Source organism: Falco peregrinus, chromosome Z (assembly GCF_023634155.1).
Source record: "Falco peregrinus isolate bFalPer1 chromosome Z, bFalPer1.pri, whole genome shotgun sequence".
Classification (NCBI taxonomy): domain Eukaryota; kingdom Metazoa; phylum Chordata; class Aves; order Falconiformes; family Falconidae; genus Falco; species Falco peregrinus.
Genome location: NC_073739.1, coordinates 47710924 through 47726543, shown reverse-complemented (window position 1 = coordinate 47726543; position 15620 = coordinate 47710924). Strand labels below are relative to the sequence as shown.

The window sequence follows — 15620 nt, the reverse complement described above, 5'->3', positions numbered from 1 at the left end:
AAACTTGGAAAGATGCTATGACTTCACACCCAGCTATGAAAGAAAAGGTATTTTTTCTGTTCTCATAATGTTCTTTAAAATAAAAAATGGAAAAGCGGAAGCCCTACAGAAATAAGATCTGAGAAGATTCATTGTTCCAGGCCCAGCGAGTTTTTCTGTACAGGTATGCCAGCCAGAATCCTCACTGACAGTAATCTTTAAGGAGCACAGGTAGGTTTTCATTTTGTCCATTCTTGTACTGATCCTACAGCACTGTTGAACAAAGCAATAAAGGACAGCAGCTGCCTCTCCTAAATTTTATTTGGTTTCAGAAAGCTTTTGACAATGAAGAAAATAATTATAACAGATAATGAAAACATTTCCTTTTCTTTTTTTCCTTTAAAATTATCCATGTATTTTTAAACATTATCAGGGTGTGAAATGTACTGCAGTCTCTAACTAGGAACTACCCTATTGGAGCAATGTACTGTTAGAGTTAAATGTCGTTTGGTCCTGCCTGAATCCTTTCTTTTTTGTCAAGGATCTTCAGCATGGAACAAGATTTTCAAATATAGATGGCACAGTTGAAAATCTGGGCTCAGCTGATATCTATCTGCCTCTTGAATGCATCTTCAAAAGAAATGAATGAAAGAGTGATATTCTAGCCAAAAAATCAACCATTTAGATTTTGCTGTTAATCAGCAAGTGAAAACGATTGTTACCAGAACCAGATGATCCCTGCAGTATTTGAGCAAGAAACCTCACAATGTATTGATAAAGGTAGTTATTCTGGGTGTAACTTCAGTAAAGACAGTGACAACTTCATTAACACCTTGACTTGAAGTTTACTACTATTTGGAAGCCTAGCCTGGTGAAAATAAGCTCAAATTATCACCACATTCAACATCATGTTCTCAGCACTTACGTGGCACAGGTGCTGCCATACTGTGGGAATCCCAGCAAGCCTATCAAAGAAAAGGTGAAGAGCAGCCAGCCAGGTTTCCTGGCTTCCATCACCAGCTGCAGCAGGAATCCTGTGACTTTGGAGCAGTAATTAATGTTCAAGCCAGTTACAGGTCTGAGAGAGATGTATTTTAAGTTTGAAATGCCCCTAGGTAAGATGGAAGGAAAGAGGAACTGCATGAGATGGGACAGAAAGAGGCTTCACAGCACAGCAATGCTCATGTATACAAAAGTGCATCAGTTGCCTGCTCAAAGGAAAAAATCTGGCAATGATTCACCTCATTTGACAGTGAGAAACAGATAACCAATAGATAGGCGAAACTACAGATGTGTTCTTTCCATGGCACTGATGCAGATAGTCGCAAATTGAAAAAATACTTACTCATGTGGATTAAACACAAGGAAATGCATGGAGGAGACCAACTTTCTATTAATATTTCTCCTTTTTAGGTCTCTTTGCTCTTTTTGTGAAGTGGAGAAATGTTACTCTTTTTGGTACAACATTTCTCCATAGATAAGCAATGAATAGAAATGGTCAATATGTTTTCTGAAAATACTTGTTAGCGTATTTTAGTTTTTAATGCAAGGTCATATAGATCTAAGGATAGTAATTATTTGATGCATTTGAGTCAAATGAAGACATAGAAAAAACCTGTATTTGATAGAAAATAAAGCTGGAAGAGACCTTAAGTAATTTAGTCTCTTGTAAGCATCCCTGTCAGATGCTTTTTCTGTGTTCTTAAAGACCCCTGGTGTTGGAAATCCCCAAATGTCCTCAAAAATTCTACTATTACTCCATTTGAAAGTCCCATTTTCCCAATGCCAAATCTAAAACTCCTTTTCTGCGTTTTAAGTCCTGTTTACTGCAAGACTTTAGAGAGACCTGATCTACTCCATTGTTTTTCTGACTGTGTTCCTCTTAGCTTTCTCATTCAGTTCCAAGTTCCTCATTTATCTCAGTCTTTCATTGTAATGATTTTTCCCCTAGATTTCTCATAGTTCTCTCCTTTCTAATTGGCCCACTTATTCCTTGAAACACCGGGCCCAAAACTGAGCATGTTATGCCAGCTGATGCTTTACCCATATAAAGAGAGTGAAAGGATTATATGACACTGAATTTTCTTTTTTTTCAGCGATCAACAAAGCAGCTATTGAAACTCTGGAGGAAATTTTACCCTTTTTTGGAGGGTATGGGATACATGCAATTAAAAAGTGCCACTTGCAATCCTAACTATTGAGATTCCACATTCTGCACAGGTTTCACTTAAAAAGATTGAATGTTCATAGCAAATTAGTTTTAATTTGTGTGCTGGGGGAGAAATTCACCATTAGCCCTTCCTCATTTGTTAACATAACCTCTTCAATTGTACTTTATGTAACTCTCTTAATTGGAATGACAAATACTCTACAATGCACTTTCCATTTAACACTTTTTTAACAAGAAATTTGTGACAGTACTGGGATGCATTGGAAGATGCTCATGGAGGAAAATAATTAAAAAATGTAATACAAATCATTCCTTTCAACAGCTTTAAATTCTAAAACCACTTTCCTTCTAAATCCTTTATTTCTTTTGAGAACATAGAATTACTTTTCACGTGCTATAGATGAGGGCACCAAGAAAGAACTGATTAATTTGTGAAGGTTGTGGAAGTGACCAAGGTAAGACAAGAACTCCAGAATGTAGTTCTACATCCTGTGTTTGGTCCCTTAGACAGTGGTGCATTCCTACATTGGGGCGAGAAGGGGAAAAAGAGCTTGCTTTTACACACACTCTACACACACATACAGACACATATTTGATTATTTTCCATTTCTTCCAACGTACATTCAGTTCTGTGCAAGGAATTGATAGCCACAAAACTTGTCTAAAACATAACCTGTAAGGCTTCCAGTACTTTAGGTAAGGAACTCCCGGTACCTTAATCTGTTAGCCATCTTTTACCTTTTCCTTTTTTATCTTTTCATGTTTTTATTTATCGAGATAAGATAACCCCCAGATAAGGAACACCTAAGTTGTATTAAAATGTTAATACATTTTACATAATAAATGCATTTATATATACATTTATATATATTTATACATATAAACATAAAAATACATAATAAAAACCTTTGCAGAAAGATGAATTTCACACTCTGAACCAAATGTTTTGGTCAGTATACTTTTAAAGTGACAGTAAGTTTGGCAAAAGTGCAGTTTCACTCAAGCTGCAAGGTCTTGATAAACTCCTTGTAAAATTTTTAGTAGGCTTCAGAGAAACAGGAACGATTAAGGGATTTGTTACAACTTACCACTCCAGAACTTCCCACTGGGTGGAGAGTTTCTTGGATTCAGACACTGCCCATGAGATAGCTGGAAACCATTTTTGCACCCAGTACAGTTCTCATAGCTGTACCCAACACACGTTGCACAGCTCCTGTGGCAAGGTTCGCATTCCCTAGAGATGTCATCAGTGAAGAAGCCATCTCCGCACTCACTCAGACATGTGCCACCTGCCACAGAAACAAAGTCTGGCATCATGGTGTCTATGGATCCCTGTTAATCCTGACAGGGAGGTACCTCACCTATGGCATCTCTCTTCTCCAGCAAGAAATGGTTTAAGAAAAAAAAGAGTATATAAGAAGCCATGAAACTTTCTGTAGCTATATAACCTCAATTTTTTTAGTGTGAAACCTAACTTAAGATCAGTTGCTTATACAAATTCCACAAACTTCAAACCAATCTGTGCTTAAATTTATATCTAGATAGGTTTTTATGCATATCCTAAATCTTGGCACATACAAATCTTACAAAAGTCTGAATCTGGATGAAAAGTTTATGTTTGAGTCCCAATTATTATACTGGCCCAATGTAAAATCTAAGTCCAGTATTCCCTAAGATTGTTAGATATATGCAAACTTTGAGGACCAGATGAATCTCTAGTTTCTGGTGAATATAAAGCTAAATTTGGGTAAATGTGGTTCAGTTTAAGGGTTGGCATACTGCAGCAAAACCCCTAGAAGTTGTTACACTGATAGCTTTTTGAGCTTCCTCCAATTTCAGTTAAAAATAATGTAGACCACCAGATCACCTGAGGTTGTGACCACAGAGTGTTCCGTGAGTGGGATCCTTTTGTACTCCACTACTGAGCACCTTCAGCAGCCAATGCACAAGAATACCATAATCTCAGGATTTGCTGTAATTTTTTTGATACCATGTCTGAATCAGACGTGCCTGATTTATGGCTTCATAATAAAGCTAAGAGATTTCTAGCTTTTGTGACACTGATGTGGAATGTAGTGGTTTTAACTGACCTTGTTTCAGAGTGTTTAAGGCTTGTTACCTTATGTGGACCTGAAAGTCAAAGTAAAACTAGACTTGCGCATAGTAAGGAAACATTTCCATGTTTTTCTGTGAGTTAAACACCCCTCCTTTCACAAAGTCTAAATCAAGTACAGTATTTTTTGTATTTGCCCAAAATAGTGGAAATGCCTTAAAAACAAAACTAGGGAAAAAAAAAAAGGGAATATGTAGTCAAATATATGCAGCCTTTGAACAAAACAACACCATTGGCTAACATAAGCACCTTATGTTAATGCAAAGGACCCAATTCTGCAAAGGGCTAATTCCCATCAGCCTCCACTGTCTGTTATAGAAGAGATTTAAGAATTTGAGAATTTGGGTCCAGATTCCTTCTCTAAAGAAGAAGTCTAAAATACTTTTGTATATGTGTATATACTTAGTACTTTGCTTACCTGAGAGATAAAAGCCTTCCTTACATGAGTTGCACTTATCATTGTCACAGCTATCACAGTTGCTAGGACACTCTCTACACTGCAGAGAACTTTCATCTGTGTAGGTATTTTCTGGGCAGTATTTATAGCAATGCTGCTTATACCTGTAAGATAAAGTAGAACATCATCAGAAAGTTCATTTAGAGGTCATTCAGTTTGTTTTCTGTATGTTTCTAGATATGGTAGTGGTAAAGCTCTATTATCACCCTAATGAACAGGTATAATTCCTCAAAGAATGGATTCAAAGTGTATCTGTGGTTATGTTATTTCTTCAGCTGGTAGATATTAACTAGTCATGTTTTATAATCTCAACGTTCTTAAGTATAACTAATTTGATTTTCTTTTCTAAGTGTAGGCACAAAAATGAATGCATGCTTAATTAGAAATCACTATATTGTAGTTGTAATGAGCTGATCACTTGTAAAAACATATAATCCAATCCCATTATTTATAGTTAAATTGAATAGCTTTTTAGTCAACATTTTCTTCTGTCATGGTAATTTTTATAGAGATTTCTTAACTGTCTCTTTGAAAAGCAATATATTTCTTCTTTTCCCTCCATTCAAGCTAAACTTTCAATTAATCTACAAGTTTTTCGTTTGCTTAACCTCCTTACATTTTAAAGTGTGCCTACTGAACTGCAAATGCAAGAACTAGACACAATGTACTAGGAACATACTAGTTCCAAATCCAGGCACATTGTTTAACTTTTGGAACCTCTCTGTTCCATATTCCTCTCTTCATATACACAGAGTTCACTTCAGTCCATAAGTTTTAAAAGGCCCTGATAGTGAGTGATTGGCTAGTTTTTCAACATCTCCCAAGCCTTTTTTCCAAAGTTACTCTTCTCAGATAGGCAGTACTTTTAAGGAATGGGATAGCATACACAGCACAGATCTGTGTAGTGAAGCACACATTTTTGCTTTAGAAGTGTGAAGTGTGAAGAGCTATACAGCTATACTTACATATAATAGTTCTGAATGCATGTTATACAGATTCTTGGGTCATCTGAAATTAAAAATGTGAAATTCTGTAAATAATACTCAGAGTTAAAACCAGAATGCTAAAAAGAGTTGTTGCTACACCATTTTTATGTCAATATTTCTTACATTAAAATCACTATGGCCATAACTAGAAAATTTTTGTCTCTGAATATCTGTTTACATTTTTTGAAGATAAACTCTTCCACAATCAGGTCCTGGCCTGTATTTCCACAGTGACTTGTGACTTTGGAGTTCTCAGCACAATGTACCTAGAAGGTGCTGAGTGCTTAGGAAGTGCTGTTCTGAAAAGCAGAAGCTTCCCAGAAGCTCAGGTTGGGCAAAATGAACTCTTGAAAGAAGTTATCCAAATCTGAGGTTCATCCTATTTCTTTAGTTGTTGCAGAGATAAGTTAAAAGTATTTGGCACCTCTAAAAGTAAACTTTTCAAAAACATATAAGATTAATCTTAAAAATGCTGAGCCAGACAAAACACCTTTCTATACTTGGCAGAGGGAGGTTAGACAAGTCTTTTGGGTAAACTTTCTCTTCAGAAAATTAATTTTTGCATTCAAAATTTTTGTTGAATGAACAGAAGAAGCTCACATGAAGTGAAGAATATTTACTGCAACCTTTCATTATCTTCCATTAGCTTTTGATTTCTTTTACCTTACTTAAATATCCCAAAGGCAGCAGGACGGAAGGAAACAGAACAACCTGGATGAATGTATTTATAAACTGTTCTACTATGAAATGCCTATACATTATTTTTGATATTAATAGTACTTATAAGGCAATTTTTTCACTGAGTCTGTTTGAACTGTGTCTACAATAAATCACACTTTACACTTGCAAACTTATTAGGCAACATGCACTTGGTTTTGCAAGTAGTTCTAGCAATTTATTTATGAGGTGTAAAGTTTTTCCCAGAAATGTTGCAGATCTGTGAAAATGTTCTCTTTACTGCTTAGAGCACAAACAGAAACAGCAACCACTTGATCTAGTGCTCTTTGCATTAGATTTTAAGTTAAGACAGGAAATATTCTTAAAAAATGAAAATATTGTCTACGAAGACTTTGTTTACTTCTAGATAAAAGACATTTGGTTTGTCCAGGGCTTCTTTTTGAATGATTTCTGAAATTTTAATATTGTTTCTGAATAATGACACTTTTCTCCCCGATCCATTTGTATGGGGTTTTTTCCTTACAATGTGTGTAGACTGTTGTTAGGAGCCAGGCTGATAATGATAATAAATAAGTGCATTTATACCTTTTGAAAATTATTAGGGTATTGGTACATACAGTCCTTATGATGGAAAGAATAAAGTATACATCAAAGAGATGTTAACATTGCTGGGATTGCTTGTGGGTTTAGTAACTAGATCTCCAGGAACTTTCTGCCTTTTATGAAGAAAGGACTGTTTCCTCTCTTGCCTGTGGAAGGTTCTGAGGACATTTTTATTTCCTAACTGCTGTCTCAGTTTTGCCTGTATGGATGACTACCTATATAGTTCAATTTGAGACAGATCTCAGCAGTGATTGCAAAAAAAAGACACAATGTCTGGTTGTCTTCTGGAAAGAGATTAGAAAAACTCAGGTTAAGTAAGTGAGCATTAAGTAAAGACCATGTATTTTACATTGGTTTAGGATCTAAGAGAGAATATCTAGGAAAGAATGGGTAAAAATAGTATCTTTAAATTGGGGATTGGAATACATATTGTGAAGAGGGCAAAAGAAATTTTACCACAAATAGCACCTGCATTCTACTGCTTATACAGAGGTTTAGACAGAAGAGGTAATAGTAAATGCCTTATTAGAAGGCCACAAATTTCATAGGAATAGCTGGCTTGCTGTATTTCACTTGGGAATGCACTGATTCTTTCTTCAGTATTTTGGAGGTGGGCAGAGAATTTCTCGACAATTTTGCAAATTGAAAACATGCTGTCATTGGGCTACTGTGACCTAAGTTCATTTGCTGTTTTGTATACCATATTATGTTTATCAGGATTTTGTATATGTATATGTATCTCACTCTCAACACAATGATCCATTGTTCTTTCTCTTAATGACATACCAACTCAATAGAAGTTCTACCACTTTCTATACTTAGTCATAGTTTCTGAATTTAAACTGTTGAGGAATAATGAACATAGTTTAGAAAGGAATGCAAAGATGGCAATCATCTGATAGCAGGGAGAGAGAACACTGAATATGCAACTATTACTGCAATAGTGAATTTGATATTTAATACATGCTATGTTTCATAAATATTGGAAATTAATTTTAAGAATAAAAGTCTAGGGAATTTTATGGCTATATGTGTAGTTCTTCAGCAGTGGCTCCTTTAAAATCTGCCACAATCAGTTCTTGGACTAGCAGTAACAAACATCCTATATTCACTGAGACCATTGTTTGCCCATAAATAACGAGATCTCTGTGGTGCAAAGTGGGTTGGTTGGTATGTCATGCTCCAAAAGACTACTTGTCATGAGAACAGCTAAAATTTTATCTGTATTTTACAGTTGCCATTTGTGTTGATTTCCACTGTGTTGCGTCTGTGCCACTCTTTTGAAGACAGAAACAAAAGCGATCTTGATAGCATTGGAAACAAGATTCAACCAATTTAAAAATATAAGGTCTCCGACACAAAAAGTCCTCTGTGACTTTCTGGTTTTATTGCAGTTTTCTTAGGTAAGTAAAGATCATCTAGAGTTCATAGAAAAAGTAATTTGGTTTCTTTCCTTGTCTGTAATAAACTGATACTCCTGTTCCCTTCTTCACCCCCTACCCTTCTCATGTACAATACATCTGGAGTGCAGCTATGTTATAATACAGAAAAGGTACGTGCAAAGATTAAATATTGGTCAAAGGCCAAACATTCATGCATACTGTTGGAGCTCTCCGATTTGAAATGAATTAATCTTTTTTTCTGCTCGGGGAAGGAAGTATGGGCATTAGTGTTACAAGCATAGCATTGTTGAGCTGGAAGGGTATTTTTGTTCAAATATGTAGAGGAACACTGTGAGTGATTTTTTTGTAGTATTACTGTAGAGCCTTAATGAAATATTTAGTACATAAGTTCATCCATATTAAAAATGAACTCCAGAGTGTTTTGGAAATCCTTGTCACTGTTTCACTATGTTTGAGTGTTCATGGTATTTAGGCAGATCCTAATTCTGGAAACTTTACATGGCTAGCCCACTGTACTTTTGAGTAGCACTTACTCAAAGTATCCCACCTAATTAGACCCAGATCTTGCAATGACTCGTGTACATGCTTGACTTTATCTACTGTATACAATAAAGCTGGGAGTTGAAGTTAAGTGCAGGGGTACATTTTGCAGGATCTGTATTTAGACTGTAACTTTTATTTTAGCTTCCTGTTTTGTTTATGGACTTTTTTTGAAAATTAAATTTCTTGAACTATTTATTGGCTCAGCTGTGAGCCTAGAATGTGCTGAATACACTCAACATTTTTACATTTAGGAGAAGTTCAGGATATTCACTGCCTAGGACTTAATGCCTGGTTTACCTTTCTTTTCCCGTTTAACTAAATGTAATGACGGAAAATGATTTTATATTACATTGCAGTGTTCCTTTAAGGGGCAGCCTGCAGTAATTGTTTCATTTCAACAGTTACTGCTAGATTTTATTTGCTTTTTACATTCCCCTGAATAATAATTTACAATAATCTACAAAAAAGTACTATAAATTGTAATATATCACCAAGAACAGTAATTATATATTTAACTACCTTAGACCATTTTTTCTTTAGTTTTTATGGCATCTCAATTAAAATAACTGAAATATACAATACAAACATAATAAGATTTTTGACTAGACGTGGGTCCAACTGAAACCCCAGGTTTCAGTAAACTTTAAAAATGAAGATTTCTGTTGTGGAACCAACAACTCTGGTTTGGATCTTCCAGTTTGTGTGAGAAGGTATTTGTCTGTATGTATCATTTTTGTTGGTTTTTCAGCAATTTTTCTTTTCTTTTTGTGTTTTGTCAGTAAATCAGCTTTATTTTTGTTCTTCTCATTTCTGGCATTGTAATTTATTTTGACAAGTCATACTATCGTGAAGCAAGAGAAAGAAGGCTGTGAATTTTAACCAAGGAAAAAGCTAGATTCTGTTGTCAGTTAGATTTATACGGGGAAAAAATGGCGTCAGTATTTGCTTTGGCCAAAAACTATAACTTTGGTTCAGCCAAAGTATTTAATGAATTAAAAATATATGTATTTTTAAGGCATAAAAGAAAAAAAAAAACTTGAATAGATTTAATATCTTCCAAAAATAAATATACTTTACTAAAATTACCTCTACCTAGGTTTTTGTAATTTTTTTTTTGTTTTAAGTTAAAGTTACTTTTAGGATGAAAATGAAAGAAATAAAACCCAAAAATGTTTTGAGTGTTATTCTTGCTGTAAAGCTTGTTAACTGAAAAATATCACAGCAGTAATCTCAATTACCTTACTCTAAAAGAGGGGTGATGTCACTTGGTGTTATTGTAGTTCATTGACAAAATAAAGGGAATGAGGCATATTTTCCTGTTAAAATAAGGATTTTAATATGCTGTAGCTAGAAGTAGAACTGAAGTGGAGATAAGAAGAATAGAAGCCAAAGATTAGCATTATAATGTACATTTTCTGAAATAGTGCCATGGTTTGTATGACTGCGGTGAAATGTATCTAAATATATAAATACTTGTGTGTATGTTGATAAATGCACCAGATTTTGGGAGAGGTTTCACTGCAGGAAAGTGGTGAGATCAGGAAACTTTAAGGAAAAGAAAATTTTAAAAAATTGACTTTAAAAATATATATTGGCTCAGAACACTCTAGTTTCTCACCAGAGAGTTGACCGGTGCTGGAGAGAGACTTACACTGCTTACACATGAAGCTCTACAATGTGCTGTCAGCCAGAGAAGTTACTTCTTACAGGGCTACCAAAAGAGTTAGTGGTTCATTCTTACTCCTGCTGAAATAAAAGGTAGGAGTACTTCCACAGAAATAAAAACAGGACACCAGCAGTACTATCTAATAATTAAGAAAGGGCATTCGGTTTATTTGTCTTAGATTTTATTCTATCACTCAGATGCTCTTCTTACTCCACTGGTCAATGTTTCCACCTATCAACATCTCAATGTGAGGCAAGACGCATACTAAACAAACTTTCTGTGTGTTGAGGTGCATTTTCTGAACACACTATGCTGAGGTGGTCCCTTATGTTTGAAGTGTTTCTTGCTACACAGGCAGCTCCTCTGAGTGAATAGCATTAGCCAAAGAGTGCTCTCATACAAGCAAGAGTACAGACTGTGGGCCAGTGTGGTTGTTTGACCCTGGCTGGATGCCAGGTGCCCACCAAAGCTACTCTTATCACTCCCCTCCTCAACCACACAGGGGAGAGAAAACGTAACGAAAGGCTCGTGCGTCAAGATAAAGACAAGGGTCATCACTCAGCAATTACTGTCCCAGGCAAAACAGACTAAATTTGGGGAAAATTAGTTTAATTTATTACCATTCAAATCAGAAAAAAACACCTTGCCCCCACCCCTCCCTTCTTCCTGTGCTTAACTTAATTTCCCCTTTCTCTACCTCCTCCCCTCAAGTGGCACGGGGGAACAGGGAATGGGGGTTACAGTCAGTTCATCACACACTGTTTCTGCTGCTTCTTCCTCCTCACACTCTTCCCCTGCTCCAGTGTGGGATCCCTGCCACAGGAGACAGTGCTCCATGAACTTCTCCAAAGTGAGTTCTTCCCACAGGATGCAGTTCTTCACACACTGCGCTAGTGTGAGTCACTTTCACAGGGTGCAGTTTTTCAGGAACAGACTGCTCCAGCGTGGGACCTCTATGGGGTCACAAGTCCCGCCTGCAAACTGGCTGGCAATGGCTCTGTTGAACATGGGGGAAGATTCTGGCATCTTCTCACAGAAGCTACCCCTGCATCACAGAAGCTACCCCTGCAGCCCCTCTGCTACCAAACCCTTGCCATGCAAACCTACTACCTACTGTCCTAAATTTACACCACAGACATCAATGCTGATTTTACCAGTAATTTGAATAGCTGGCTTCCATTGGTCCTCCACTGACAAAACATACTTTTGCAGGCAGGACTCATAAGGGAAACATCTTTTCTATATGGAGACAATCCAAGATTTGCACTGCTACAGTCAGTAAGTGGTTCTGTTATACAGTTCCTAATTTGAAAGATCAGAACCTTGAGCTTTAGGCTGGTATAAACCCAAAGAAATGAAACAAGTACATATTGAGTTTGGGTTGCTTGGGTAGGATAGGATAGGACAGGACAGGACAGGACAGAATAGGATAGGATAGGATAGGATAGGATAGGATAGGATAGGATAGGATAGGATAGGATAGGATAGGATAGGATAGGATAGGATAGGGTAGGATAGGATAGGATAGGATAGGGTAGGATAGGATAGGGTAGGATAGGGTAGGATAGGGTAGGATAGGATAGGGTAGGATAGGGTAGGATAGGGTAGGATAGGGTAGGATAGGGTAGGATAGGAAAGAATAGAATAATTCCAGCTGGAAGGGACCTAGAATGATCACCTAGTCCAACTTCCTGACCACTAAAGTTAAAGCATGTTATTAAGGGCACTGTCCAAATGCCCCTTAAACACTGACAGGCTTGAGGCATTAACCACCTCTCTGGCAAGCCTGTTCCAGTGTTTGACCACCCTCTTGGTAAAGAAATGGTTCCTAATGTCCAGTCTAAATTTCCCCTGGTGCAGCTTTGAGCCGTTTCCACACATCCTATCAGTGGGTCCCAGGGAGAAGAGATCAGCACCTCCCTCTGCACTTCCCCTCCCCAGGAAGCTGTAGAGACCAGTCAGGTCACCTCTCAGCCTCCTTCTCCCCAAACCAGACCAGCCCAACATCCTCAGACGCTCCTCATAGGACACTCCTTGCAGCCCTTCCCTCCAGCTCTGTTGCCCTCCTCTGGGTGCATTCAAGGACCTTGACACCCTTCCTAAATTGCGGGGCCCAGAACTGCACACAGTACCCAAGGTCAGGCTGCACCAGCGCTGAATGCAGCGGGATAATCCCCCCTTCTGACCGGCTGGTTACGGCGTGTTTGGTGCCCCCCAGGACGCGGTTTGCCCTCCTGGCTGCCAGGGCACGCTGCTGACCCAAGTGAGCTTAATGCCCACCAGCACCGCCGGTCCCCTTTCTGCAGGGCTGCTCTCCAGCCACTCCTCTCCCAGCCTGTGCTTGTGCCTGGCATTACTCCATCCCACATGCAGAATCCGGCATTTGTTGGTGATTACAAAAAACCAAGCGTCTGGTGGAGGCACCAATCTTTCAGTGAGGTGTTGATGTCCTGGGCTCACCTGCTTCTTCCAGTGTCTCTCCCCATTACTGGGAGGATTGAGGAAAACAGTACCTGTGCCTCTGAATCCTTCAGCATTTTCCCCAGGGTCCTGAAATCTCTTTTGATTGACCGTGGTCTTCTTGTTGAAACATCACTGATATGCATGTGAAAGAACAGAAGCAGGTAGTAATTGGAAGGCTTGCACTAACCTCATTAGTTTTCTAGTGACATCCCTGATCTGGGCCCTAGGGGAGCAGCAAACTTCCCTGAAAAGAGGGTCTGGTGTGCAGATAGTTTTGATTGTATTTATTTAAATATATTTGTTCTTCAGTAATTCCAGCAGAATGATTCAACAGGTAACATTTCTTTACTATTTCGATTCGTGAGTCTCCTGAACTACAAATTGTTGAAGGAGTATGCTTTGTTTGTCTTCGTAATTCTAGGACTATATTCATTGGTCCGTGGCTATTGAGCTAGATGAACTTCTGGCCTGGTCCCGTATTTTTCTTCTGTGCTCTTATTTCTACTCTAAATAAAATCTGGAGTATTCTGTGTTTGCAGAACTCATGGTTCAGTCTTATATCTTAAGTTTTTCCAGTGACTTGCCCCAAGCCTGGATTTTACTCAGGAAGTAATCTGCTTTTTCAGAGAAAGAAAAACTTCAAAGAATGTTTTCTTTAGTACTCACATCTTGTACCTTGTGCATGCAAGGGAGTTCTTTTTTACCTATACTATAGGAAAGACAACATCCTCTAATGTAATGTTCTGCCTACACTGAAATGTCAGTACTGAAAATCAAAGAACTGGCTGTGCATTCTTTTTGCACAGATTGCATATTCTCACTCCAGAAGCCTGTGGAAACGAGTCCTATTATCTGCAAATCTAAACCCCATTTTGCAAGGTTAACCTCTTGAGGAAGATTTACTCAAAGATAAAAAAGGATCCTTATCATAATTTTCTATGGTATTTTGAAAGCCAAGGTCTATTCATCATCAGAGAAGGTGTGAAGATATTAAGTTTTCCTTTGTGTTTCTTAGGTTGCTATGGGAACCAGATCACTTTTCACTCATTAATCATGAGCTCAACTGCCACAATTGCAATCTGTACCTGTGAGCTTGAGTCTGTTCAGTGTTGCCCTTTTAGCTATCTCACAGGTTCCTTAAATCTGCTCCAAATACTTTCTCTCCTACTCCCACTGCCTTATAGACTGTACCCCCCTGATCCCCCCATCTCACCCCCCTGATCCCCCCATCTGACTCTTTATAATGGATCTTGTGGGGCATTTGCATATTATTTAGTTTCACTTTCTGCCTTTGTAGCGGTATGTTTGCACATAGACCTTGTAAGCCAGACCAAATGAAATCGTTAGGTTCTGGGTCACCTTTGATTGTTGCTCAGGCTTTACCTTGCTAAAACAAAGAGCCATTTTGTAGCCTGTTTTGTAGGTTTTTATTCTCAGAGACACTGCTCCTTGGCGTTTCTCTGTGTTAGTCTCTTTTGTGAGGTATTTTTGAAAGAGAAAAGTACAATGGCTGTTCTGAACATTCTTTACTCTGCGTACTCATTGAAGAGCACTTTATTCTCAGTGTTAGCCCTTGTAAAGAGTCCTTGTGCAAAGGCTGGAAAAGTCACATTGTGCTGCTCTATGCAGAAACCTGGGTGGGTTGAAAGGCGATACACATGGTGTTTTGCTACATGGAAATGAGGTAATCTCTGGGAAGTCGTGAGAAATATTCGTATCATAACATGTTGTACTTTTGCAAGCTGGGTGAGGTGAGTAGAAGTGAATCAGCAAGTAAATGAGTAAGAATTGAATCAGGAATGTGTGGCTCCATGGGAGGACACTGGCAGGAAGGCAAATTGGGAGAATGCCTGACTTTCACAAACCCTTCTGAGGTGAAGACCTATCCTTCTGTTGATTCCTATACATTTATCAATGATCCACTTGAGCTCTGATTGTTGCAAATATTTAGCTCCTCAATGAACTAGGTGCTCATATTTAGTATTATTAGTTAATAGTGTGGCAGTTTCTGCTTGTGAAGTGTACATATGCAAGTCAGTAGTATTGTATATTTGAGAAGTTTGTCACTTACCACCTTTGTAAGTACTCATATCTTGTGTCTATTCGTTGTGCAGGTGCAAAAGGGCAAATGCATATTGTAACATAAAGAGAGCGAGTGCTGAACCTGTCTAAGAAATCATTTTGGTCCATGTGTTGTATTTTAGACATATCAAGTAAGAGCCAGGATTGTTATCCTCTTGCATTGTATTGACTCTGAAATTCTCTTAGAATAATTACTTTAAGAGGCTCAAATTCTGCAGTTTTACTTTTTTTTTTCTCCTTATCACTGGCTGCTTTCTAAAAAGGCAAGTTCTACTCTGCAGAAAGCTTCTGAAACTCAATACAGCTTTAAGAGTCTGGAGAAAATATGAGTAGTATTCTGAAGTGATCTAAATCTGTAAGGGAACTTTCACTGAGACATGGAAGGCAGATGCCACAATGGCACAAAGAAAATCCTCCTCCTTAATGTCATTGCTTCAGTAGAACTTTCTCTTTCAAAAGCTGCCTTTGTTGAGGAAA

At 37.9% G+C, this 15620-nt stretch overlaps 1 protein-coding gene across 1 annotated transcript in view; it reads right to left on the bottom strand.

Moving 5' to 3' along the window:
• PCSK5 (proprotein convertase subtilisin/kexin type 5) overlaps positions 1 to 15620 on the bottom strand; it is a 247559-nt gene that overhangs the window by 23806 nt on the left and 208133 nt on the right. The window contains exons 25-27 of the mRNA XM_055791267.1: positions 5685 to 5727; positions 4681 to 4823; positions 3238 to 3438 (exon numbers count right to left, since the gene is read on the bottom strand). Of these exons, the coding sequence (XP_055647242.1) occupies positions 3238 to 3438; positions 4681 to 4823; positions 5685 to 5727 (387 nt within the window). The remainder of the gene's footprint in view (positions 1 to 3237; positions 3439 to 4680; positions 4824 to 5684; positions 5728 to 15620) is intronic.